Source organism: Indicator indicator, chromosome 22 (genome assembly GCF_027791375.1).
Source record: "Indicator indicator isolate 239-I01 chromosome 22, UM_Iind_1.1, whole genome shotgun sequence".
Classification (NCBI taxonomy): domain Eukaryota; kingdom Metazoa; phylum Chordata; class Aves; order Piciformes; family Indicatoridae; genus Indicator; species Indicator indicator.
The window spans coordinates 15,346,363-15,370,687 of record NC_072031.1 but is presented as its reverse complement, the minus strand read 5'-3'; the positions used below and the strand labels follow the sequence as shown (position 1 = coordinate 15,370,687).

Sequence of the window (24,325 nt, the reverse complement as noted above, 5' to 3'; positions counted from 1 at the left end):
ATCCTCTCCTGGTGGGTGAGATGATCCCTGGGGTGTATGATCCCTGCAGGCCCCCAGGGTCTCACCACTCAGCCATCTTCCCTGACACCCTGGTGGTCTCACCACCAGGCTTGGGGGGCTGTTGTTGTCAAGAAACACTGGCAAGGATGACTTCAGTGGCATGCCTTCTGCTTCTCTCTCCTACAGACTGCAGTGAAGAAAACCCTTGTGAAGGTCTCAGCCGGCATGCCACCTTCACCAACTTTGGCATGGCCTTCCTCACCCTCTTCAGGGTGTCAACAGGAGACAACTGGAATGGTATCATGAAGGTGTGTGCACTCCTGGGGGACTTGCTTCTCTCTGTGGAAACATAGAGACAAATTTCAAACAAATGTAGGCAGCTCTGGTGTGAGAACACAAACAACTTCCTTTGAAACTGATGAAATCTGAAATGGTAGAACTAGGGGGAATGGAGCAAAACTAGAAATGGGTAGACTCAGATTGGATGTTAGGAAGAAGTTGTTCCCCATGAGGGTGGGGAGATACTGGAACAGGTTGCCCAGGGAGGTGGTGGAAGCCTCATCCCTGGAGGTTTTTGCAGCCAGGCTGGATGTGGCTGTGAGCAACCTGCTGGAGTGTGAGGTGTCCCTGCCCATAGCAGGGGGGTTGGAACCGGATGAGCCTTGAGGTCCCTTCCAACCTGACAATTCTGTGATTCTATGAAAACATCCAAGCTGAATTTTCCTACTTAAAGGCCAAGGGGATTTTTGAGTTGTCCTATGCTTCACCCAACCTGAAGCTTCCTTCTTTTTTAACAGATCTATAATATTTCGGGAACATTGTGCCAGTTCTTGTGGATGAGAGGAGTGACTGCATGCCCTGTGCCCTCTCCCTTTGAGACTTAACACTGTCCTCCTCTTGGTAGATATTGTAATTCACAGAAGCACAGAAACATTCAGGTTGGAAAAGAGCCTCATGATCACCAAGCCCAACCCAGAACCCTACTCTTCAAGGGTCATCCCTAAACCATATCCCCAAGCACAACAAACCACCTTTAAACACATCCAGGGGTTGGTGACTCCACCACCTCCCTGGGCAGCACATTCCAGTGCCTGACCACTCTTGCTGGGAAAAATTTTCCTCCTGTCCAGTCTAAACCTTCCCAGTCATAGCTTGAGGCCATTCCCTCTTGTTCTGTCACTAATTACCTGTGAGAAGAGACCAGCACCAACCTCTCTATGTCCTTTCAGGTAGCTGTGGAGGGCAATGAGGTCTCCCCTCAGGCTCCTCCTTTCCAAACTGAACAGCCCCAGCTCCTTCATCAGATCTATCCATGGGGGTCTCTCTTTCCTTCTATCCCTTCTAGTTGCATTTAGAAGCCCAGGCTCAAGTCCTCAGCAGGTCGTGGTTGACGTTTGTGTATTTGGAGCCCAAAGAGGGCCCCAGGCCCTCCTTCATCCCTGCCCTGTGGCTGTGTTGCAGGACACTCTGCGGGAGTGCACTCGGGAGGACAAGCACTGCCTCAGCTACCTGCCTGTCATCTCCCCTGTCTACTTCGTCACCTTCGTCCTCATCGCCCAGTTCGTCCTGGTCAACGTGGTGGTGGCAGTGCTGATGAAGCACTTGGAGGAGAGCAACAAGGAGGCCAAGGAGGATGCAGAGATGGATGCTGAGATAGAGCTGGAGATGTCCAGAGGAGCAGCCACCTCGGCCAACAGTGGGAGCAGGGCTGGGGCTGTGGCCCCAGAGAGCAGAGCAGCCTGCAGGAGTCAGGAGACCATGAAGTCAGAGCCAGCGATGCAGGTGAAGCACCAAGGCCTGGCAAGAGTCCACACAAAGCTCTTCCTGTGCTTGTAGGGAGGGGACACTTCTCCCAGTCACTGCTGCCTGACCACCAGAGTGGCACAGAGCCAAAGAGGCAGCATGGAAGGGAAGCAGCTTTCCAGGTCGCCCTGTGGCAGAGATGTCACTGCCACCTCCACAGCTTGAGTCATCTCAGGAGGGCTCCCTGAGGTGGGAAGCTGCTTGAGATGTGTTCTCCAAGGCTAACACTGTCCTGACCTTTGTTGTGGGGAAGGGTTGAAAGTCCATCTCTTGCCATTCCCAGATCATTCAAAGGTGGTGAATTTTAAGTTCAGAGCCACCTGTCCCTGTCCTACTGTCCTGGTCCTTATCACTTTGGCATGGACAGCAGTACTAGGGAGAAATCTGATAATGCCCTGGGAATGCCAGCACTGCCAACCCTGGCACATGCAGCAGGGGGTGGCATAAATTCCCTACACACCAATGTACTGCTCAGGGTCTTTCTAATTCCCCCTTGGGATTCCCAGAGGAGCCTCAAGAAAATCACTGTGCAGCTCAGGAGGAGCTGTTTGGCACTGGTGTGGACATGCAGGACATGGATCTGCTGGAGAGGACCCAGAGGAGGGCCACAAAGATGATTAGAGGGCTGGAGCTCCTCTCCTCTGAGAGCAGGCTGAGCAAGTTCTGATGTTCAGTCTGGAGAAGAGAGGGCTCTGGGGAGACCTTATAACAGCTTTCCAGTACCTGAAGGAGGCTACAGGAAAGCTGGAGAGGGACTTTCGATAGGGTCTTGTAGTGATAGGACAAGGTTGGACACAAAGAACAATTTCTTCTAAAGAGTTGTCCAGCCCAGGGCAGTGGTGGAGTCCCCATCCCTGGAGGAGTTTCAGGGCCAGAGAGATGTGATGCTGAGGACCATGGCTGAGTGGTGACCTGGCAGTCAAGGGCTGGCCTTGATCTGAAAGGTCTCTCCCAATCAAAACAATTCTATGAGCCAAGAAGCTTCCTGCCCACGTTTCATGTTGCAAGTGCTTATTAGAGTGGCCTTGAAGCCATTTGGACTTTGCCCACATCCCAAGCTCAGCTGGGCCACGATTGCTGAAACCTTCACCACTGCAGTTGTCAAGGTCAGGAAAGGATTTCTGCTCCTTTGTCCCAGCCAGAGGTGACTGACAGAGGTCCCTGTGCAGAGGAGCTGAGCTCCAACAGCAGGATGCTGTGATCCTTCTGTTAGGCTCCTGAGAAAGTGGAGCAAGACCTTTTGTTCTCTGTGTGGCATGGAGGTGTTAACAATCAGCAGCTCAGGTGTTGGGATGCTGAGAGCTTGTTAGCTCTAATGGCCAGGGGCCAATTGGCACAGCCAACTGCTGATGCATTAATCTATCAGCCCAGAGACCTTGCTTGCACCCAGAGGGCTGCTGGGCAAGGCAGCAGGCAGAACCAGATGCCAGCTACCAGTAAATTACTGCTGCTGAACCGCCTCCTCTTCATAGCCAAGCTCAATGGGATAAAATCGTCATCTCTTGGGGGATCTGAGGAAATAAATTCCTGAGCCAGAAACCTATAAGGAGGAAAAAAAAAACAAAAAACAAAAAAAACTCACAGATTTAACCAGATCCTTGGTGACCTCCAAACTATCCAGTGAAGAATCTCAGCCCCAGCTTTTGCTAGCAGAGAGAGAGAAAGAGGCCCAGCAGAGCAAAGCAAAATATATTACCTTTAAGACATGCAGCTGGGAAAATGTTTTCAGTCAGGCACTGGGAGGCTGACATGAAAGGAACAGCAGAAAAATGAGTTGGGTGTTAGGTAAATTGGGAGGGGGGGACCAAAGCTCTGGGACCAAAACTTCAGGGCCAGGAGCCCTCATGTTTTTGCCCTGCGGTGGCAAAGAGTTGGCTTGGTGGTGAGCCACTGATGCCTCCAGCCACAGCTTGAGCTCTTCACTCGGCCAGCACAACGCAGCTTCGGCATCCACTGTGGTCACCAGGGCTGCAGCCTGGCTGTAAGAGGAGTATGTACACAGGGGTTTGGAGGGAAAAACAACCCAGGTAAGAGATTGCTGTAAGTTCTTCTCTTGTCTCCTTGCTTTGCAGGTCGCTGCAGCCTCTCTGAGGCCACAGGACCCTCAGAACCTGCTGACCGTGCGCAAGATCTCCGTGTCCCGCATGCACTCCCTGCCCAACGACAGCTACATGTTCCGGCCAGTCATGCCAGCCAAAGCCCCTTTCCCCCTCCATGAGGTGGAGATGGAAACATATCCCTGCAAAGCCCAAAGAGGTACTGCTTGTGGAGTGTCCCCTTCCTCCTCCTAGCCAAAGCCATGGGGCAGCAGGTGCACCTTGGGGTCAGCTGGGGAGCAAAGAGCCAAGGTTTACAGAACACTGCTGCTGGTTGCCCGGGGAGGTGATTGAGGTCCCATCTCTGGAGCTAGTCAAAGTTAGGCTGGACAAGGCCCTGAGAAGCTTGATCTAGTTGAGGATGTCCCTGCTGACTGCAGATGGGGTTGGACTGGATGACTTTTGGAGGTCCCTTCCAGCCCAAACCATTCCATGGTTCTATAAAGATCACGAAACCACTCCCAAGTGTGGCTGCAGAATGAATCTCCTGGAGAAACCCTCACAGACAGGGAGCCACAACTGAGCCTTTGAGTATCCAAATACATCTCCCCTTTCTCTCTCTTTTGTTCTGTGAGTTGGTTTGGAGGAGAAATCAATAGGAAAGCAAATATCTGCCTCCCTAAAGGCACACATGCTTCCTGAGTGGCCCCCAAGAACTTCCCAGCCTGCTTCCCTTTGATGCTGGGCTGTTTGAAATGCAAGAAGTGCTTGGCCAGATGAGTGGTGGCTTTGCAAAGCCTGGTGGGGCTGGCAGGATCTGCTCTCATTTCTTTGGGTGAAATAACTCTGTTTGTACAAACCCTCTGGGCACCAGTTAATGTTCTCTGCTCAGTATTTATTGTTATTTCACCTGCAAATTCTTTGCTAAGCAAAGAAAACAGAGGTTGAGTTTCATGGCTGGACTACTGGGGGTGGTTTTCCTCTCTGTAGTGGGTGTAAAAATCAGGATTTATACCAGTGTGAAACTGCTGTGATCTTGGCAGGGGTGGGTAGAACTGACCAAGAGTCCTCATGGTTCCCCAATTTCTCCCCAAGAGGACTGCAGGGATGGATTTCTTACCTGCTCTGCTGGGTGCACAACCAGCATCACCCAGAGATCTGCTGCTTCTGAGCTGACCAGACTGATTCAAGTCACAATCCCAGGTGCAAGTGAAACTTGACCACTTCAAGACTCACATCAGCAGTTTTGCTTTCATGGACTTTTCCAGGTTCCTGAGGGATGGTCTGGTCTCCTCCCAATACTTTGGTGACCACACAGTGAAAACACTGTGACCACATCTTGTGTTATTTTCCTCTTAGATGCACTTTCCTGATTTACTAGAAAAACAAGAATAATAATTAAAAAAACCCAAATCCAGAGATATTCAATGCTCCTGAGCATGCACTTCAAAGGTGTTTTTGTTTTTTGTGGGTTGGTTTTTTTTGGTTTTTTTTTTGTTTTGTTTTGTTTTTTTGTTTTTTTTTTTTTTTGTTTTTTTGTTTCCTATATGAGAACTAGGTGGAAAGTTTCCAGCAGAAGGAAATTTCAAGGGAGGAGAGCACAGAGTTATGGGTTTATGACCACGTTTGTGACAGATTTTATGACAAAGATTTTCTACATCATTAAAAAAAAAATTCTATAAAGCCTGGCCTAGGACATGAAGAGCACAGACTGGGACTGAAGCTCTGGCTGTAGGAAAGCCCAAAAGGCAACCAGGGAGAAGTGGGGTGGAGTGGGAAGCTCACTGCTCTGCTCTTTGTGGTTCTCTGGAGAAAAAGCTCCACAAGAAAAATGATTAAGCACTAACTTTTCATTCTTCTCAACAACAAATCTCTTCTGAAAGGCAACTGCAATCTGTCTGGATGGCTTTTGTCATAGGTTCAAGTCACTGACCTCTAGGAGATCTCTTGAGGTGATGGATAGCTGTGTTTTTAACATGGAGCAGCAGCAGAGAAACAGAGGTTGGGTTTCAAGCTAATGAGGCCAATAAATCCTGCAGGAAAAAAAAAAAACTACAATTAAAATTAGCCAAGAAATATCTTTCAAACAAGGCAGAGCTGCAGTAAAGCAGCACCACAAAGGGGCTGGGGAGGAGGGATTGCCTTTGGACTCAGCCAGGGGACTGGGAGCCTTCAGGAAGAGAGTGATTCCTGCCTGATACCTGAGCTCAGGGATGGGCAAAGCACTCGAAGTGCTCTCCACACTGTTGGTCAGACCATGTTTAGCCAAGATCTGCCTTGTGGAGAGATGCTGGTGGTAGGGTTTGGGCTGCAGGGAGTGGGGAAACTGCCCTGTGCATGCCAATGGTGTCTGCTCCTGGAGAAGTCGATGGCAAGGTGCCCACTGGCTGTACAAGGCAATAGGTGGGACCTGTAAGACAAGTTCTGGAAGCTTCCAGGGAACTGAGCAGTGCTGCTCTTGCCTCCATGTGGCACGAGGCTGCCAGCCCATCCCTGGCTGCACTGCAAGGACACCTTAGGCATCCTGACTCAGAGGTTCCAGCACAGCCACCAGACTTCCTTGATTTACTTCCTCTAAACAGGCAACATCCTTTTGCAAAGGATGGTCCTTGAGGTCCCTTCCAACCTAGCACTCTGTGAGATACACCCAAAGCAATGCCACCAGGAAAGCAGCAATGGCAGGGTGTCAAATGCAACTCCATATCTTGTTCTTCATTTGCTACCATGTGGTCCTGGTGGCCACCATCCAAGCCTGAGTGTTGCAGCTGTTGCAAGAGAAGATTCCTGTTACCTGAGACAGAAAGCGGAAGATAAGCTAACAGGCAGCTTCCTGGAGCAGGCAGAGCCACAATGCAAAGGCTTCTTCATCTGGAGCCTCTCTACCATCCCTGGTGAGATATGGCCTAGTGTTCAAAGCAGGAGATAGGACAAGGGACATCTCATTTTCAGTCCTAATGCTGAGGTAGGGACTAGAGATTTAGGACTAGACAAGCTTTTCCTGTTTCCCCATGTATTCAGTCCCCTCCTGGAGTCTGTGGGCACAGGCTCTGCCTCAAATCTTCCAAACCCCAAGCCAGCAGAGGTGGTGACTGCTCTCTCTCTCTGTCCTTCCTAGGGTCCATCACTTCCATCCGCTCCCAGCCCGTGGGAACATGCAGCTCCCTGAGAGTGCCAACAGAGTGCCTGCAGCTGGCAGTCCCTTCTCCCAGCCACGAGGGCCGGCACCATGGGAAGGTCCTTCCCCCCCAGGTTACACCTCGATCTCCTGCTCTCAACAAGCTGCTTTGCAGACAGGTGAGGGGCCAGGAACATGCAGAGGTAAAGTCCTTCATGGTCCTCTGGGTCCTTCCCTTCTTTTCCAGTTCCCTCTTGCATTTCTTTTCTTGGAGTTGAGAGTAGAATTCTCCTTTTTAGAACAAAATGTTTCTGGTGCCATAAATGTTAAAATCCTCCAGTGACACACAGGAGAAGGCCCTTTTACCTCCCTTAATCCCTGTGGATGCACTGTTCAGGGACAGAAGGGCTAAAGCACAGGGAGAACATGCCCGGGTTGGGTTTCCTGGTGCTGGGAGAAGCCTGCAGTCAGGCTGACACTGTGTCAGCTTAGACAGGGCTGCTCTGACTCAGGATTTGGTGCCATGCAGACAGACCCAGCAGGCACAAGCCCTGACCATGTAGGCTCTGGCCTGCCTGGTAGCTAAACTGCATCTCCTTCTAGAGGGAGGGTCTGAGACGGGCTGGCAGGATGGGGCAGAGATGGGGTGGTGCAGGGTGTGTTAGACCCACCAACCCTTCTGCTACGTGCCACGTTTCATCACTGGAAGTGCCACCAGCCTAGCAGATGCCCAGGCTCTCACCCCATCTCTCCTTCCTTACCTTCCAGGAGGCCATTCGAAAGGACTCTGTGGATGGGCAGACTCCAGAGCGCAAGGACAGCCTGCAAGCAGAAACTGGAGAGACGATGCCATCACCAACACATCCCCAGAACACCCTCACCCCCAGCTCACTCCATCCCTCAGCTGCCTCCCTGCCGGGCACCCCTCCCTGCTCCCCGCCGCCCACCCCGCACCGGTGCCCGGGCACCCTCCCACGGAAGCACAGCTGTGGCCAGCACGGCGTCCCCAGCCGGCCGCCCAGCCCTGGTAACAGCCCTCCCAACCCCGAGGGCTGCCTCTTCGAGTCCTCCGACCTGGCTGACGAGGAGGTTTGCCACATCAACAGCTCGGCCAAGGACTGGGCAGGGGAGCACTCGGATGCCGGCAGCAGCTCGACTTCGCCCTTCCTCTCCCCGGCCCCGTCTCCGGTGGCCCTCAAGAACTGCAGCACAAGCAGCCCCTCCAGGAGTGGCAGCAGCAAGGAGAAGGACTTGAAGAAGTTTTACAGCATCGACACCAAGGGCTTCCTCAACAAGCCCAGCTGGGCAGACGACCAAAGGCGGCACTCCATCGAGATCTGCCCCTCCGTCGGCGACGGGCACTGCAGCTTCGGGGACCGGCCCGAGGAAAAGCAGCGGTCCCCAGCCCACATCCAGGCGGAGTCTTCGGAGTACATCCAGGGAGCCCGGAGAAAGAAGAAGATGAGCCCGCCCTGCATTTCTATAGATCCTCCCATGGAGGACGACGGCGGGGCGGCCTCCCGCAGCAAACCCTCTGAGAACAGCATGCTGCGGAGACGGACCCCGTCCTGCGAGTTCCCTGCCTACAGAGAGTCCCTGGAGCTCGCAGAGAGCCAGCCCTCGGAGCCGGCCTCCAAAGCCGAGCGCCGGGGCCAGCCCCCGTGCCGCGGGGAGCACCTGACCGTTCCCAACTTCTCCTTCGAGCAGCTGGATGGGGGCTCCTTCAGCAGCCTCTCGGATCTCCTGCTGGACAGCGGACAACCCGCGCCGGCCCCCGCGGACTCCCGGCTCCCGCAGCCTGCCGCCTCCGAACTGAAAAACGTGGAGCACTTAAAAACTCAGTGGAGCAACGCTGAGAAAAGCAAAGAGCTCCTGGGCACAGCTAAGAGCCCCCTCCGGAAGCAGGACTTGGTCCCCGTGACTCTTGCCACAGAAGAAGACATCGATGATCCTGTATAGCTCTGTGGGAAGGGGGTCCGGGGTGGGGGGGTGGGGGTCTCAAGGGCTTGACACCAACGTGGAGTCCCAAAGCAAAGTGGCTGAGTGGTCACAGGTCCGCAGGTGGCTGCTGGCTGGGGTTATTTTTTTTTGTCTTTTCTGGCAGTCACTTGTTCTTAAGTGCTGTGGAGGTTGGCAAAAAAATAAACACAGACAGAAGGGGGAGAAAAAAAACCACACACAAAAGAAAAAAACATTCAAGAGAAACCAAACAAACAGCTGGACAAAGGGGGGATGGCCTGGGGTGGGGGCAGCAGCTTTGCAGAAAGGTTTGGGGGTTCTTTTCTAAAGGGAAGGTTGAGTTGATGCTGAGGGGGAGGTCACTTCATTCCTCCCACCCCTCTCCGTGGCCTCAATCACATTGATTCGGGTTGGAGGTAGTGGCAGTTGGGATTTGGGGATGATGGCAGTTGGGATTTGGGGGTGGACTCTCTTTGGGCTTTCGTTGGTTTTGTTTTGTTCTGTTGTTTCGTTTTTTAAAGATGCTCAACTTTTAACTTTAAGGCACCTTTTGGAGATGTCACATTCAATGGGGGAGCGCCCAGAAGCTGGGAGTTGTACATTGTCTGTATATCAGCAGTTATATAAATAGAAATAATGTATTTGTGAGATACAAAACAAGGGGGGGGGGGGGGGGGGGGTGGGTGGAAATAAAAATAAAAGACCAAAAAAGAAAAAAAGAAGAAAAAAAAGAGAAAAAAAAAAAGACATAAATACACCCAGAAAAAAACAAACCCAAAACCCCAACCCCAAAGCCTCTCTCTTCATCATGCACCTATTTTTTACAGAGAAATGAAGGTGGGTTTTGCATTACATGTCACTCTGCAGCCAGGTGGTGTTTCCCTGAGGTTTGATGTGGAACTCATGATTCCAGCCATTGGAGTTTTTTTCCAAGTGTTTTCTCTTCTTTTCCTTTTCCTCTCCTTCCCCTCTACCAGCATCCCACCAGCTTCTTTTCGCAGCTCATGCTTTCTGCTGTCACTCTCATTTTTATTCCATGCTTTAGCTGTTGTCCTAACTACAGGGGAAGAAAAACAAACAAACATAAAAAAAACCCCAAACCACTACTGAACTGTAGCCAGTGCAATGATCAGTTTATTCATTCCTGTCTGCACAACTCTCCTGTTGCTTTGGATTTTATTATTTTATCTTTTTCTTAATGGAAATTCAGGTTAAATGTTGCAATAATCCCAACTCAGTGTGCACAAAGGTGGTTTCTTCTGTTAAGAGAAATGAAACAGATGGGGAAGAGGGGGAAAAAATAAAGGGAAAAGCTAAACTTAGGAAGGCAGGAAAAAGGCAGGCAGGCAGGAAAAAGGCAGGCAGGCAGGAAAAAGGCAGGCAGGCAGGAAAAAGGCAGGCAGGCAGGAAAAAGGCAGGCAGGCAGGAAAAAGGCAGGCAGGCAGGAAAAAGGCAGGCAGGCAGGAAAAAGGCAGGCAGGAAAAAGGCAGGCAGGAAAAAGGCAGGCAGGAAAAAGGAAGGCAGGAAAAAGGAAGGCAGGAAAAAGGAAGGCAGGAAAAAGGAAGGAAGGAAAAAGGAAGGAAGGAAAAAGGAAGGAAGGAAAAAGGAAGGAAGGAAAAAGGAAAAGATGAAAGAGAAAGAAAGGAAAAAGGAAAAGATGAAAGAGAAAGAAAGGAAAAGATGAAAGAGAAAGAAAGGAAAAGATGAAAGAGAAAGAAAGGAAAAGATGAAAGAGAAAAAAAGGAAAAGATGAAAGAGAAAGGAAAAGATGAAAGAAAAAAATGAAAGACAGGGGGAAAAGAAAACAAAAAAGAAAAGAAAAAAGAAAAAAGGGAAAGCCTAAAAAATAATAATAGCAAACCAAACAAATATAAATTATTTAAGAAATGTATTTTGTTTACTGCAGCTCAGAGTAAATTATTGCTATGCCGTATGAAGGTGTAAGGAGCTGTCCTAGGTGATGTTCTCTGTGAGCATTGCAATTCCTCCTCATAGCAGAACACCCTCAAAACCTTGGAGGGCAGCCACAACCCTCCCACCCCACCCTATCTGTTGGGTCTTCCCCTCCACACCCCTGCACCTACATCTGGACACCTTCACTCCCAAGGCCCTTCCAGCTCCAAGGAAATTCAGCTCACCTCTTAACACCATTTAATTTTTTTCCAGTTTTGGGGTTGTTTTCTTTTCTTTTTTTTTTTTTTTTTTTTTTTTTGCTCTTCAGCCTCTAGGCCCTGCCCCTTCCCCAGCCCTCATCCCAGCCCTCTCACCATGGGACAGCTTCTCCAGGGGAAATCAGAGCAGCAATGAGTCCGTCACAAGCGCCAGCAAAAAAAAAAAAATAAGACAGGAAGAAAAAAAAATTGATTAAACCAACGGTTTTTGTTTGGTTTGTTCCATGCTGCCTCATATTTATGCATTCACATATATCTTCTGTTATTTATGCATTCATTACTCCAACAGAAATGTATCTTGTTTCACATCTATTAAACTGTATAAACTGGAAGCCTGGCCTCACTTTGTGGAGCTGGGAGGCAGAGCCCTGCTCCAGTGCATCATAGGACCAGAGGTTCATGCAATCACAGCATCATAGGACGAGAGGTTCATGCAATCACAGCATCATAGGACCAGAGGTTCATGCAATCACAGCATCATAGGACCAGAGGTTCATGCAATCACAGCATCATAGGACCAGAGGTTCATGCAATCACAGCATCATAGGACCAGAGGTTCATGCAATCACAGCATCATAGGACCAGAGGTTCATGCAATCACAGCATCATAGGACGAGAGGTTCATGCAATCACAGCATCATAGGACCAGAGGTTCATGCAATCACAGCATCATAGGACCAGAGGTTCATGCAATCACAGCATCATAGGACCAGAGGTTCATGCAATCACAGCATCATAGGACGAGAGGTTCATGCAATCACAGCATCATAGGACGAGAGGTTCATGCAATCACAGCATCATAGGACCAGAGGTTCATGCAATCACAGCATCATAGGACCAGAGGTTCATGCAATCACAGCATCATAGGACCAGAGGTTCATGCAATCACAGCATCATAGGACCAGAGGTTCATGCAATCACAGCATCCGAGGTTCATAGGATGATCACAGAATCATAGAATGGTCACAAAATCATAAGATCAGAAGTTCACAGAATCATAGCTTCGTGGAATCATAGGTTCATAGAATCACAGAATCATAGGTTCGTGGAATCATAGGATCACAGGTTCATGGAATCACTGAATCATGGGATCACAGGTTAAATACATTTGTTTTTCTGCTGCTGGGGTTTCATAGAATCATTTAGGATGGAAAAAAACTTTCAAGAGTGCCAAATCCAACCCTTGACCCAGCACTACCAGGTCACCACTAAACCACAGCCCTCAGCACCACAGCTACTCAACTTTTCAATCTCTCCAAGGATGGGGATTCCACTATTTCATTGGGCAGCCTGGGACAGGGCTTGACAACCCTTTTAGGGAAGAAATTGCTCCTCGTGTCCAGTCTAAACCTCCCCTGGCACAACCTGAGGCCATTTCCCCATACCCTCTTGCTTGTTCCATGGGAGAAGAGACCAACCCCCACCTGGCTTCAGCCTCCTTTCACAGGGAGTTGTAAAGAACCAGATCTCCCCTCAGCTTTTCCCCAGGCTGAACAATCCCAGGTCCCTCAGCTGCTCCTCGCAAGACTTGTGCTCTAGGATTTGTACTTTCTGCTGCACTCACCTGGATGTGCAAATGCTCCAAGCTCCCAGAGCTGGGTCCTCAACACAAACCTTGCCACAACCAACCACACTAAGAAGCAGTTCAGCATCACCCAGTGTTCATTTTCCTGCCAGCTGAATCTCTGCAGGGTTAAAGCTGTTTCCAGCAGGCTGTCTGCAAGAGCTGCATCGCTTAAGATGGGAAGTGCAAAGCACCAGGTAAATGCAAGCCATCATGATTTAATTGGCTCGATTTCTATTTTGCATTTTTGATGACAATTCAGTGGCATCCATTTGCCAGGCAGGCTCTGCCCCTCCCTGCTCTCAGCTTCAGCCCCACCACAGCCCCCAGGGACAGCAGCCCTGCATCACTCTGGGCTTGCCTGGAACCACTTCAGCAGCCTTTGAGGAGCAGGGATCAAACAATGATTAAAATCCACCATGTTGAGGAAGGGGCAGATAAAAACCGTCACAGCCTGAAGACTTGAAGAAAACTTGAAGAGCCTTCAGGTGGTCTCTGTCTCAAGGTTAAATCTCAGATGGCATTGATTCAAAATTCTCTTTGTAGACTGAGGACGGAAAAAAAAAAAAAAAAAGAAAAAGAAAAAGAAAGAAAGAGCAAGCCCCAGCCAAATTTGAAGCCATCCCCAGTGCAATTAGCCACAACCTTTAATCTGCCAGTGGTGCCAGATCACACAGGTTGCATGAATACTAATCAGCATTTGATATTTGTACAAGCTTCCTGAGGATGAGTAATTAAATTGACTTTACACCCACTGCACCTTCCCCATAAGCTTGAGCTATGTGGCTCTGCTTTAATGGCTAGAGCCATCCTGGCTGCCAAACCAGGAGCCTTCAGTGCAGGTTTCAGTGCACCCTGCAGAGCTGCAGCAGCAGTGCGGTCTGAGGGGCTGCAATCTCCACAGCTCAATGTGTTTATGTTGAATCAGTGTCCCTGAGCCCCTGGACTAATAACTCAATCATCTCCCAGCAAAACAGTGTAAACACAGGCAGTCCCACTTCTCCCTCCCATGCTGGCTTTCTGCCTTTTCAGTGGGGTTAGCTCCAGTGGAAGGTTTCTGCAGGGGCTGGGAGGGTGCAAAGGTGTTGCTTCAGGCTGAGGAATGTGTGGTGGCACAGATATGCTCCCTGGTTCAGCACTGATGCACACAGGGATGGCACCAGGAGGGATTCATACCCAGGTTGGGGCTACAACCAGGCTGGGTTGCTCCTCATGTTGGAAGCCTTCACTTGTTTTCCCTCACTTGTAGGTATAAAGCCAAGGTTAGGTTTTTTTTTTCCCAGCTGTGTCCACTGGAATACTCAGGGGGAAAAAAAAAAACTAAATCTGTTCACAGGGAGAGAAAATGCCAGCAGCCCTCATTATGTCACAGCACAGGGAAAGAATCCAGATTAACTGTTTGAATAGTTGATTGAAATCCCCTGGAGCAGCTCATCTTTGATTCCACTCTGCCCCACTCAGAGGCCCAAGCTTCTGAATGCATCTGGTAACACCTCCAGGGTTTGCATGGATGAACAAGCAGAGAGCGGCTCTTCCACACTCCCAAAACCACAGCCACTACCAGAGCAGGAGGGTTTTGTGTCCACCAGGAGGGCTTTGTGTCCAGCAGGAGCTCACTTCCCCTCCTTTCTTCCCTCCAGAGCCTGATTATTGCTCCTATTCCTTGTGCCCTTATTGAATCCAATGGCCCCACTGGGAACCAGCAGCTCCAGTCCCTGCCTTCTCCCCCTTCCTGCCTGCTTGTTAATTTATTCTGACTGGCTCAAACCGAGGCACTAATTAATTTTTCTCATTAGCCACCCAAAAACCCCTCACAAATGGTAACAAGTTCCAACACAAATTAATTCTTCACAGAAAATAGGGCATTCCACAGCTCCTTGGGCTCCCAGCCCCAGTATGGCTCTGCCTGGCACAGGGCTGGTGGCTACAGGGGTGTGGGGGTCAGAGCTGGACCCTCAGCCTCCTAAATCACCACACAGAATGATGGACATTGAAATGCCTGCTTGGGATCTGCTTTTCTGTTCTGGGGTGAGATATAGAATCATAGAATGGTTTCGGTTGGGAAAGCTCTTTAAGAGCATCGAGTCCAACCGATCTCTAACTCTGCCAAGTCTGGTGCTAGGCCATGTCCCTCAGCACCACATCTCTGCCTCTTTCAAACACCTCCAGGGATGGGAATTCAACCACCTCCCTAGGGAGCCTGTGCCAGGGTTGGAGAACCCTTACAGCAAAGAACTTTCTTCTAATGCCCAACCCAAACCTCGCCTGGTGCAATGTGAGGCTGTTTCCTCTTGTCCTATGACTTGTTACTAGGGAGAAGAGACCAACACCCACCTGGCTCCAACATCCTGTCAGGGAGTTGTAGAGAGTGAGAAGAGTCTCTCCTCAGCCTCCTTTTCTCCAGACTGAACAACCCAAGTGTTCCTCAGCAGACCCTCTCATCTGGCAAAGCCACCTCCCCACTGTGCCTAGGGGGATGGGGACCCTCCTGATGAAGCCACAACCCCTCAAGCTTCATTTCCCAGCTGGCTGATGGCATTCAGACACATAATACAGAAGTTCACCCCCTCTCTCCTCACCCAATGACCTTCCCACCAAAAGAAATCTCCAGGTAGAAGATTTTCAGCAGGAAAATCCTCCTCTGATGAATCAGTTGATGTTATGAGAAAACATCCTCCTTCCAGCGTGTTGGGTTTGAGAGGCAGGGGGAGGGGAAGAGGGGGAGGGGAGGGGAGGGGAAGAGGGGGAGAAGGTTGATAAGACAAAAGGGCAGGGAAGTTCCTGCAGCCTCCTGGCATAGCTAAACCACAGGCAGGGATGAGTCAGGCTGGCGACGCTGTGCAAACAACCTAAAAATAAAGGCAGTTTCTTGCAGATTAGTGGCACCATAAAATGTATTTTGCTGGCCATTTAGCAGGTGTTGTTGGTAAATATTTGGGATTAAAGAGAAACTTCTCTGCTGTGGCACTGTACTGGATTTCTGCCTCGCCCACCTTCCCCCAGCCCCTGTTGGGAGCACTGGATCAGCCCCAGGGTTGCTTCAGTCCTACTTGAAGATGTGAGTGTCACAGAGGACCTGCTTTTGGGCTAGCTTCCCACACACACAAAGGGCTTCTGAGCACTCTCCAGCCCAGGCAGCTGTGAGCAGCAGTACCCAGCCCTGCCTCTCACATCGAGGGTTCTGCCACTGCTGGGACAGGGGATGGACAACAGGCATGCTACGAGACACACATCACAGCCTGCCTCATCCCATGGCCTGGAAGGTTTTTCCAAGGATGCGAAAAGTTGCCCAGAGAGGTTGTGGATGCCCCATCCCTGGAAGATTTCAAGGCCAGGGCAGATGGGGCCCTTGAGCAACCTGCTCTAGTGGCAGGTGTCCTTGCCCAGGGCAGGGGGGTTGGAACTTGATGATCTTTAAGATCTCCTCCAACCCAAACCAATCAAGAACTCCATGAGGAAAGCCTTCCCCTGCTCACCCACTCCCAAGGGATGGCACAGCCCTCACCCATGCCAGTGCAGTGTCAGTCCCTATGGAAAGAGCTGGCAACAGCACCCAGACATCTCAGATGCCTCCAAGAGCACTACCACACTCTGGCCACTCCAGAAGACCATTGCCCCAGGAGCAAGGCAGCCTGTTGGGCTCAAGGAGTCAGGTCAAGGCAGATCAGATTGATATGGAAGCTCCTAGCGAAAGAGCTCCAAGCAACTGGAGTTTTTCTGACCTCTGACTCTTTCTGAGAATGAAGAAAACACAACCCTCTGAGCTGTTTAACATGCCTTGGACACTGCTAAAGTGTCCACTAGACCAGGAATCCTTCTTCTGCAGCATGGGCAAAGCAAAGGAGCCTCAGGGGAGACCCTCTGGCTCTCTACAGCTCCCTGAAAGAAGGCTGGAGCCAGGTGTGGTTTGGTCTCTTCTCCCCAGTATCAAATGATAGGACAAGAGGAAATGACCTCAAGCTGCACCAGGGGAGGTTTAGGCTGGAGATGAGGAACAATTTCTTCCCCAAAATGGCTGTCAAGGCCTGGACCAGGCTGCCCAGGGCAGCAGTGGAGTCCCCATCCCTGGAGAAATGTCAAAGCTGTGTAGCTGTGGTGCTGAGGCACCTGGTTTAGTGGCGGCCTGGCAGTGCTGGGTTAACAATAAACTTGATGACCTGAAAGGTCTCTTCCACCCAAAAGGATTCTGTGATTCTCTTCTATGATTCTATCTGCAAGAGTCAGCAATTAGCAGGCGAGTGCCCTTCCTCCTTGTGAGGATGGCTGCAGCCCCAGACACCCCAGGGAGGCTTCCCCTTTAGTCCCTTCCCATATCACAGGATCAGGGCAAGCCTGAAAGAAGATGAGAACATTTTACCTGGCCAAGAGAAACAGCAACACCATTAAATAACAGCCCTGGAGCCACCAGGACCCACGAGGCTTCGTCCTGCTCGAAATCAAATTCTCTGATGGATCATTAATTAAGTTTTCCAGCAGAGTAAAAATGCCTCCTTGGTTGGGATTTCGTTCTCCTCACAAGGATTAAAAATGCAGCTAATTAGAGGCAGGCAAAGGGGGAAAGACAAAATAAAAAGGTCTCCTTATGGCTGGGAAGGGACAGAGTCCTTTCACACGCAGGTACAGATGAGTCACAGCTGCTGAACAACTCTGCTGCCTTCCCTCTGTTGTGGGGAAGGTCTCCCAGTGCTGATATTAACTCCTCCAGCAGCTGTATCTCACTTGCTAGGCATGAAGAAAAAACCCAAACTACCCTGAAACTGGCCTTCAGCTCACTCTGAGGTAGCTGGTAGCCAAGTGAAGTGTTAATTAAACAGCCTTGCTGGCTGCATCAGACAGCCAGTTGAGAACTGGTTCATTTTCTCTCCTGATAATTTTTCAGTTCAAATCAATTATTTTCTCCAAAGCTTTTCTGAGGGCCAGGAGAAGGAGAATAAAATTTCAGCCATTCTAGTCTATCCCACCCCTCCTGCTTTTCTCTCATTTTTCTCTTGGCCAAACTGGTTTGGGGGGGAAAAATAAATTATAAAATAAATTAAAAAAAAAAAAAAAGACAAATAAAACCTGCAAAAATCATAGAATCATCAAATGGGTTGGAAGCAACCTTAAACATCCTCTGGTTCCAGCCCCCCTGCCACCTTCGCTAGCCCATGTTGCTCAAGGCCTCATCCAATCTGGCCCTTAACAACCCTTCAAGGGTTTGGGCATCCACAACTTCTTGGGCAACCTGTCCCAGTGCCTCACCACCCTCACAGTGAAGAATTTCTTCCTTGCACCTAGTCCAAATCTCTCCTCTTTCAGTGGAAAACCACCACCTTTCTCCTGTCACTACACTCCCTGATAACTGAGTCAACATAAGACATTGAGGTCAGTTGCACCATGGAAGCTATTTTTCAGCATGAGGTGCAATGGCAGCTTACTTCAGACCAATATTGACCACATCACCTCCTCAGCATGAGAGGTGGCACCTTCAAGGTGTTCCTTTGCCTTAAGAAAGGACTCTTGCCATGTAGAGTCCACTGTGTGGCACTGCAGGGAGCCAGCAGAGCAAAGCCATCCCCCCCAGCACTGCCAGAAGAGAAAAAAAACAGAGCTACTGGATGAGGACAAGGGTTGAGGTGCTGTCCCAGCCCTGCTAGTCTGTATCTCTGTTCTACTCGTGTGTGAAAGTCTCTGATTCCTTGCAACCACAGCCCAGGAAGCACAAACAGGAGCTAAAACAGGCTTTCCTTAGTCCCTCCTACCCTTAATCCTTTCCCAGAGGGCCTGGCAGCAATTAAATGTCTCCCAGATTGCTCTCAACGAGGAGACTGCTGTCTAGGATGCAGAAATGAAGTGATGAACCAGCCCAGAAACCAGATGGATCCTGGGCTGATCCCCAGCAGCGTGGGCAGCAGGTGGAGGGAGGAGATTCTGCCCCTCTGCTCTGCTGAGACCTCCCCTGCAGTGCTGAGGCCAGCTCTGGAATCCTCAGCACAGACCTGTTGGAGCAGGGACAGAAGAGAGCACAGAAATGATGGGAGGGCTGGAAGCCCTCTGCTGTGAGGCCAGGCTGAGAGAGTTGGGGTTATTCAACCTGGAGAAGAGAAGGCTCCAGGGAGACCTTCTGATTGCCTCAGTACTTAAAGAGGGTCTAGAGGAAAGATGAGGAGACACTCTTTATTAGGGAGTGCAGTGACAGGACAAGAGGTAGTGGTTTCAAACTAAAAGAGGAGAGATTTAATCTAGATGAGAAAGATATTTTTTACAGTGAGGGTAACAAGACACTAGCCCAGGTTGCCCAGAGAGGTGGCAGGTACCTCATCCCTGAAAACACTCCAGGTGAGGTGGTCTGGGGCTCTAAGCAACCTGCTCTAGTTGCAGATCACAGAATCAACCAGGTTGGAGGAGACCTCCAAGATCATCAAGTCCAACCAATCACCCAACCCTACCTAATCAACCAGACCATGGCACTGAGTGCCTCATCCAGGCTCCTCTTAAACACCTCCACGGATGCTGACTCCACCCCATCCCTGGGCAGCCCATCCCAAAGGGCAACCTCTCTGTCTGTGAAGAACTTCTTTCTAAGATCAAACCTAAACTTCCCCCCGCACAGCTTGAGACTGTGTCCTCTTGTTCTGGTGCTGGTTGCCTGGGAAAAAAGACCAACCCCCTCCTGGCTTCAACCTCCCTTCGGGTAGCTTCAGACAGCAATATGTCCCTGCTGACTGCAGGGGGTTTGGAATTGACGACCTTTGAAAGCTCCTTCCAACTCAAAACGTTTTGTGATTCTACAGCTCTATGAAGAGCAGCAGATGGTGGCCTCCGTGGTGCCCACACATGTGGGCAGCGAAACCTCCTGGCGTGAGCAGCTGCACGACCGCAGCCCAGCACCGTCACGTCTGTGGCGAAACAGAAAGACCTGGTCAGCAGATTTCAGCAGGTTCAGCTCTGCACGTTTGCCTGCCTTGTTTGTGCACAGAATTCGCCCTCCCTTTTTAATTAGAGCAGGTTAATTAAACCAGCACAACCCCATCTCTTCCCCTTCCCGCAGTATGTGCGGCCACCGCGGAGGCACCGCCTGCTCCCTCAGGGCTGGAGCGGTAATCACCGTGCTGTGGGAACTACCCATAGAATCATACAATTGTCAGGGTTGGAAGGAACCTCAAAAATCAGCCAGTTCCAACCCCCCTGCCATGGGCAGGGACACCTCACACTAGAGCAGGTTGCTCACAGCCACATCCAGCCTGGCTGCAAAAACCTCCAGGGATGAGGCTTCCAGTATCTCCCTGGGCAACCTGTTCCAGTGTCTCACCACCCTCATGGGGAAGAACTTCTTCGTAACATCCAATCTGAATCTACCCATTTCTACTTTTGTTCCATTCCCCCCAGTCCTATCATTACCTGACACCCTAAAAAGCCGCTCCCCAGCTTTCTTCATCCCCACTGGTCTTCTCCTCTCCTCACACCAGTGTGGCTTGCGAGGACGACCGTCCAGAGAGCACCAAAAGCGCCGTTTCCCCCATTCCAAAGGCGTTTGCTGCCTGTCAAACACCTCTCCGCTCCAGCCCTCGCCGGGGAGCAGCCGAAGCTGCCTCCGCCTGGCCGGCAGCAGCACCTAGCGGCCGCGTCCTCATTGCCGGCTACCGGGAGCAGGCTCCGGCTCCCTTGCTGGGCTTCTAAAAGAGCTTTCTGGGGTGGATATAGAACCACAGAATCGGAGACCGAGTTGGGTTGGAAGGAAATTTAAAGGTCATCTAAGTCCGACTCCTCTGCAGTCAGCAGGGACATCTGCAACCAGAGCAGGTTGCTCACAGCTCCGAACAACCTTATCTGGAATCCAGGGATGGGGCTTCTACCAACTTTCTAGGCAACCTCAGCCAGCGTTTCACCACCCTCATTTCTGCCTTCTCTCTAGTCTGAATCTCCCTTTTTTATTTTCAAACCATCACCCCTTGTCCTCTCACAACAGGCCCTGCATAAAGGGCTGTCCCCAGCTTTCTGACTGGCCTCTTTAAGCACCGAAAGACCACCAGAAGGTCTCCCTGGAGCCTTCTCTTGTCCAGGCTGAGCAATCTCACAGCAGAAGGCTACAAGCCCTCCCATCATTGCTGTGGCCTCCTGTGGCCCTGCTCCCGCAGGTCCATGTCTCTCCTGTGCTGAGGACTCCAGAGCTGGCCCCACTACTGCAGGTGAAGTCTCAGCAGAGCGCAGCAGAAGGGCAGAACCTCCTCTCTGCTGCCCACACTGCTGGGGATAAGCCCAGGACACAGGTCTGGGCTAGGAGCTCACGGTGCCGGCTCATGTCCAGCTTTTCACCAACCAGTATATAACCTGACATTAAAAACAAAACAGTAAGGATAAATATAACGTCTTAAGAAGACTAAACGAGGAGAGAGGGTGCTGGGGCTCAGCAGGCTGCGCGGCACCTCCGCGAAGCGCCCGTCCTCCGCCCAAGCGTGTCCCTGCCGCCGACCCGTCCGACTCCATGGCAACGGTCCAGCAACGGGGCGAAGCCTGCGCTCGGCAACATGGCGGCCGCCGACACTCCCAGCGTTTTCCTGGTAGCGGTCAACGGGCAGATCGAGAGCGGAGAGGTGAGTGCGGGGTGGGGATGCGGGAAGCCTGGTCCCCCGGCACAGCAGAGCCTAGGCCCCAGCACCATGGCCTGGCTTCGGGTGCCTCTCCCCTAGCGCAGGCCCGTCACAGAGGCGGGGCAGGGCCTCAGACCCCACACCCGGCCCGGCCTCAGCCCCGAGCCGGGCAGTGCGGACTGGCTCTTAGTCATGGAATAGAATCATGGAATCGTTTAGTTTAGAAGAGACCTTTAAGGAGTCCGGGTCTAACCATTAACCCAGCATCACCAGGTCACCACTAAACCATGTCCCTCTGCACCACATGCACATAGGTTTGAAACCCCTCCGTGGATGGGGACTCCACCACTGCCCTGGGCAGCCGGTTTCAGGCCTTGACAACCCTTTCCATAGGGAAATTGTTCCTTATGTCCAACCTGGCACAACTTGAGGCTATTTTCACTTGTTCCTTGGAAGAAGAGATCAATCCCCACCTGGCTCCAGCCTCCTTTCAGGGAGCTCTAGAGCAAGGTCTCCCTCAACCTCCTTTTCTTCAAGCTAAATAACTTCAGTTCCCTCAGCCACTCCTCACAAGATTTGTTCTTTAGACCCTTCACCAGCATCACTGCCCTTCTCTGGACACACTCCAGCACCTCAATGTCCTTCTCGTAATGAGGGGCCAGAACAGAACCCAGCACTCAAGGTGTGGCCTCACCCGTGCTGAGTACAGATGGACAATCCCTGCCCTTGTTCTGCTGGCCCCACTATTGCTGATCCAAGCCAGGATGCCATTTGCCATGGCCATCTGGGCACATGCTGGCTCATGTTCAGCCAGATCCTCACCAGCACCCCCAGGTCTTTTTCTCCTGGGCATTTTGCAGCCACTCTGCCCCAAGCCTGTAGCATTGCTGGAGTTGTGAGCCAAGTGCAGTTCCCAGCACTTGGCCTTGTTGAATCTCATCCGACTGACCTTGGCCCATTGATCTAGGCTGGCCAGATCCCCCTGTAGAGCCTCCCTCCCCTCAGGCAGATCCACACTGCCACTTAATTTGTCACCTGCAAACTGACCTCAATCCCCTCATCCAGATTATTGATATAAATATTAAACAGACCTGCCCCTGGTGCTGGGTCCTAGGGAACACCATTTGTGTCATGGTGGTGCAGGCTGCCCTCAGACTTGGGCTGTCTGTCTGTCCCACTAATTTCCTACCAACACAGCCACTGTCTCCCACAGTTCCCTGGATTTGATGACCTCTACTGCAAGTTCTGCTTTGTCTATGGCCAAGACTGGGTTCCCACAGCGGTAAGGCCTCATTGTGTGCCCCTGAGACCCAGCCTGCTGCCAGGCCAACTGGCAGCATGTGGTGAGCTTAGTGCAGACCCCTGGCTCCTACCATGTTCTCCCCACAGGGCCTGGAGGAGGGCATCTCCCAGATCACCTCCAAGAGCAGCGTCTCGCCCACAACACTGGTCTGGAACTTCCCCATCGACATCACCTTCAAGAGCACCAACCCATTTGGCTGTGAGTGCTGGGGGTGCTGGGCTCCAGCTCCCAGCACAAGCAGCCCCTTCACACTGCTTCACTTGCAGGGCCACAGATTGTCATCAGTGTCTACGGACTGGACTTCTTTGGCCATGATGTGGTCAGAGGTTATGGAGCTGTTCATGTTCCCTTCACCCCTGGAAGGTGAGCTACAAACCCAGCTTTCAGCACTGAAGCAGATGTTTGTTTGTATTTTTTTTTCCCCACTGACTGTGTTGATTCAGAAGCAAAAAAAAAAAAAAGTTCCTCCATCTCCTTCTCATGTCACAGTACAAAGAACATGGATTTTCTAGCAGCTGGTTATCAAATAGCTCTTGGTAATCCTGCAGAGAACTCTAAAGTCAGCACTGCTGTGGAGAAAACCCAAGTACGAAGCACACTACATCACCTCTCCCCCCTCACTCTCAGCTCATCCTAAGCTTTCATTCCACCACTGGAAATGGAGGAAGATACTCTGCCTGTGCAAACAGAGCTCTGTGTGGAGGGAAAGTATTAAACTTTGAGATGTTCAGTGGTCTGATGTGTCTGGAATCCTGGTACCTTTATAGACAGAGCTTGTTCTAGCTATAAAACTTGTTCTGAGTGCCTCTTGTTTGTTTCAGGCATACAAGAACCATTGCTATGTTTGTTCCAGAGTCCACATCCAGGCTGCAGAAATTTACAAGGTAAAAATTAAATGCTTTCCTTTTTCAAGTCCTAGCTCACAAAGGTATGTCTGTAGCCCAGAGATATCTTGAATTTAACATAACATGTATGAAATTAGTTTCTTTTTTGCCTTAGACAAGAAAAAAAACAAACAACTTACCTTTGATCGAAGCAGATTAGCAACAAAGCCATCAGTCCTCAGAACTCTCTGCTGCAAACAAAAGCTGGGAGTCTCATTAAACCCCTCCTTTGTTTTCTGAACATGCATTTAACTGGATCGCAGCGAATGTATCCAATTAATTCTTTCCTGTTGTCTTCTCCAAGTTGGTTCACAGGGAGACGTCCAGAATTTACCGACCCCAAAGTGGTAGCACAGGGAGAAGGCCGAGAAGGTGAGTCCCTGGGAGCTTCTGACTGCAACCCTCACAGGACAGGAGGCCACAGCTCAGCCATCCATCCTGTGCTGGTCACAAAAGAGTGGTTGTTCCTGCTGAGAACAGTCCTACCTGGGTATGTGAGAGTTCAACAGCTGCTCAGAACCTCTCCTAAGCAGCTTTATTCACCTCTTTCTTGCAGTAACAAGGGTGCGCTCTCAAGGCTTCGTGACCATCTCCTTCAACATAATGACCAAGGACATGAGGAAGCTGGGCTATGAAGTGAGCCCCAGTGACATGCAGTGCCCATCCCTGGCACCTGTTACAGAAGGGATTCCCAAGTACTGAACTTGGGCACGAGATGGTGGAAGGCTCACAGGGAAGTTAAGCACTTTGGGCCTTCTTGTGGCAAAGGGAAAGGAGTCTCTGAGTCAGCTGAGAACATTTCACCCCAGACTGTTATTCCAAAAGAAACACAAGCCCTTGAGAATCATTCCCTGAGGATCATCCTTTCAGTAAGCACACAGGTTGAAGTGTTATGTACATTCAAGTCAGCACATTTTGCT

At 50.8% G+C, this 24,325-nt stretch overlaps 2 protein-coding genes across 2 annotated transcripts in view; both read left to right on the top strand.

The window, feature by feature from the left end:
* CACNA1H (calcium voltage-gated channel subunit alpha1 H) overlaps positions 1-8,913 on the top strand; it is a 293,598-nt gene extending 284,685 nt beyond the window's left edge. The window contains exons 30-34 of the mRNA XM_054390949.1: positions 187-308; positions 1,462-1,800; positions 3,876-4,059; positions 6,955-7,133; positions 7,723-8,913. Of these exons, the coding sequence (XP_054246924.1) occupies positions 187-308; positions 1,462-1,800; positions 3,876-4,059; positions 6,955-7,133; positions 7,723-8,913 (2,015 nt within the window). The remainder of the gene's footprint in view (positions 1-186; positions 309-1,461; positions 1,801-3,875; positions 4,060-6,954; positions 7,134-7,722) is intronic.
* A 12,242-nt stretch (positions 8,914-21,155) lies between these two features.
* Positions 21,156-24,107, top strand: B9D1 (B9 domain containing 1). The gene is made up of 7 exons (XM_054391134.1): positions 21,156-21,221; positions 22,432-22,500; positions 22,608-22,719; positions 22,788-22,884; positions 23,343-23,405; positions 23,710-23,777; positions 23,962-24,107. The coding sequence occupies exons 1-7, from the start codon at positions 21,156-21,158 to the stop codon at positions 24,105-24,107; spliced, it is 621 nt and encodes a 206-aa protein (XP_054247109.1).
* Positions 24,108-24,325: the final 218 nt, after the last annotated feature.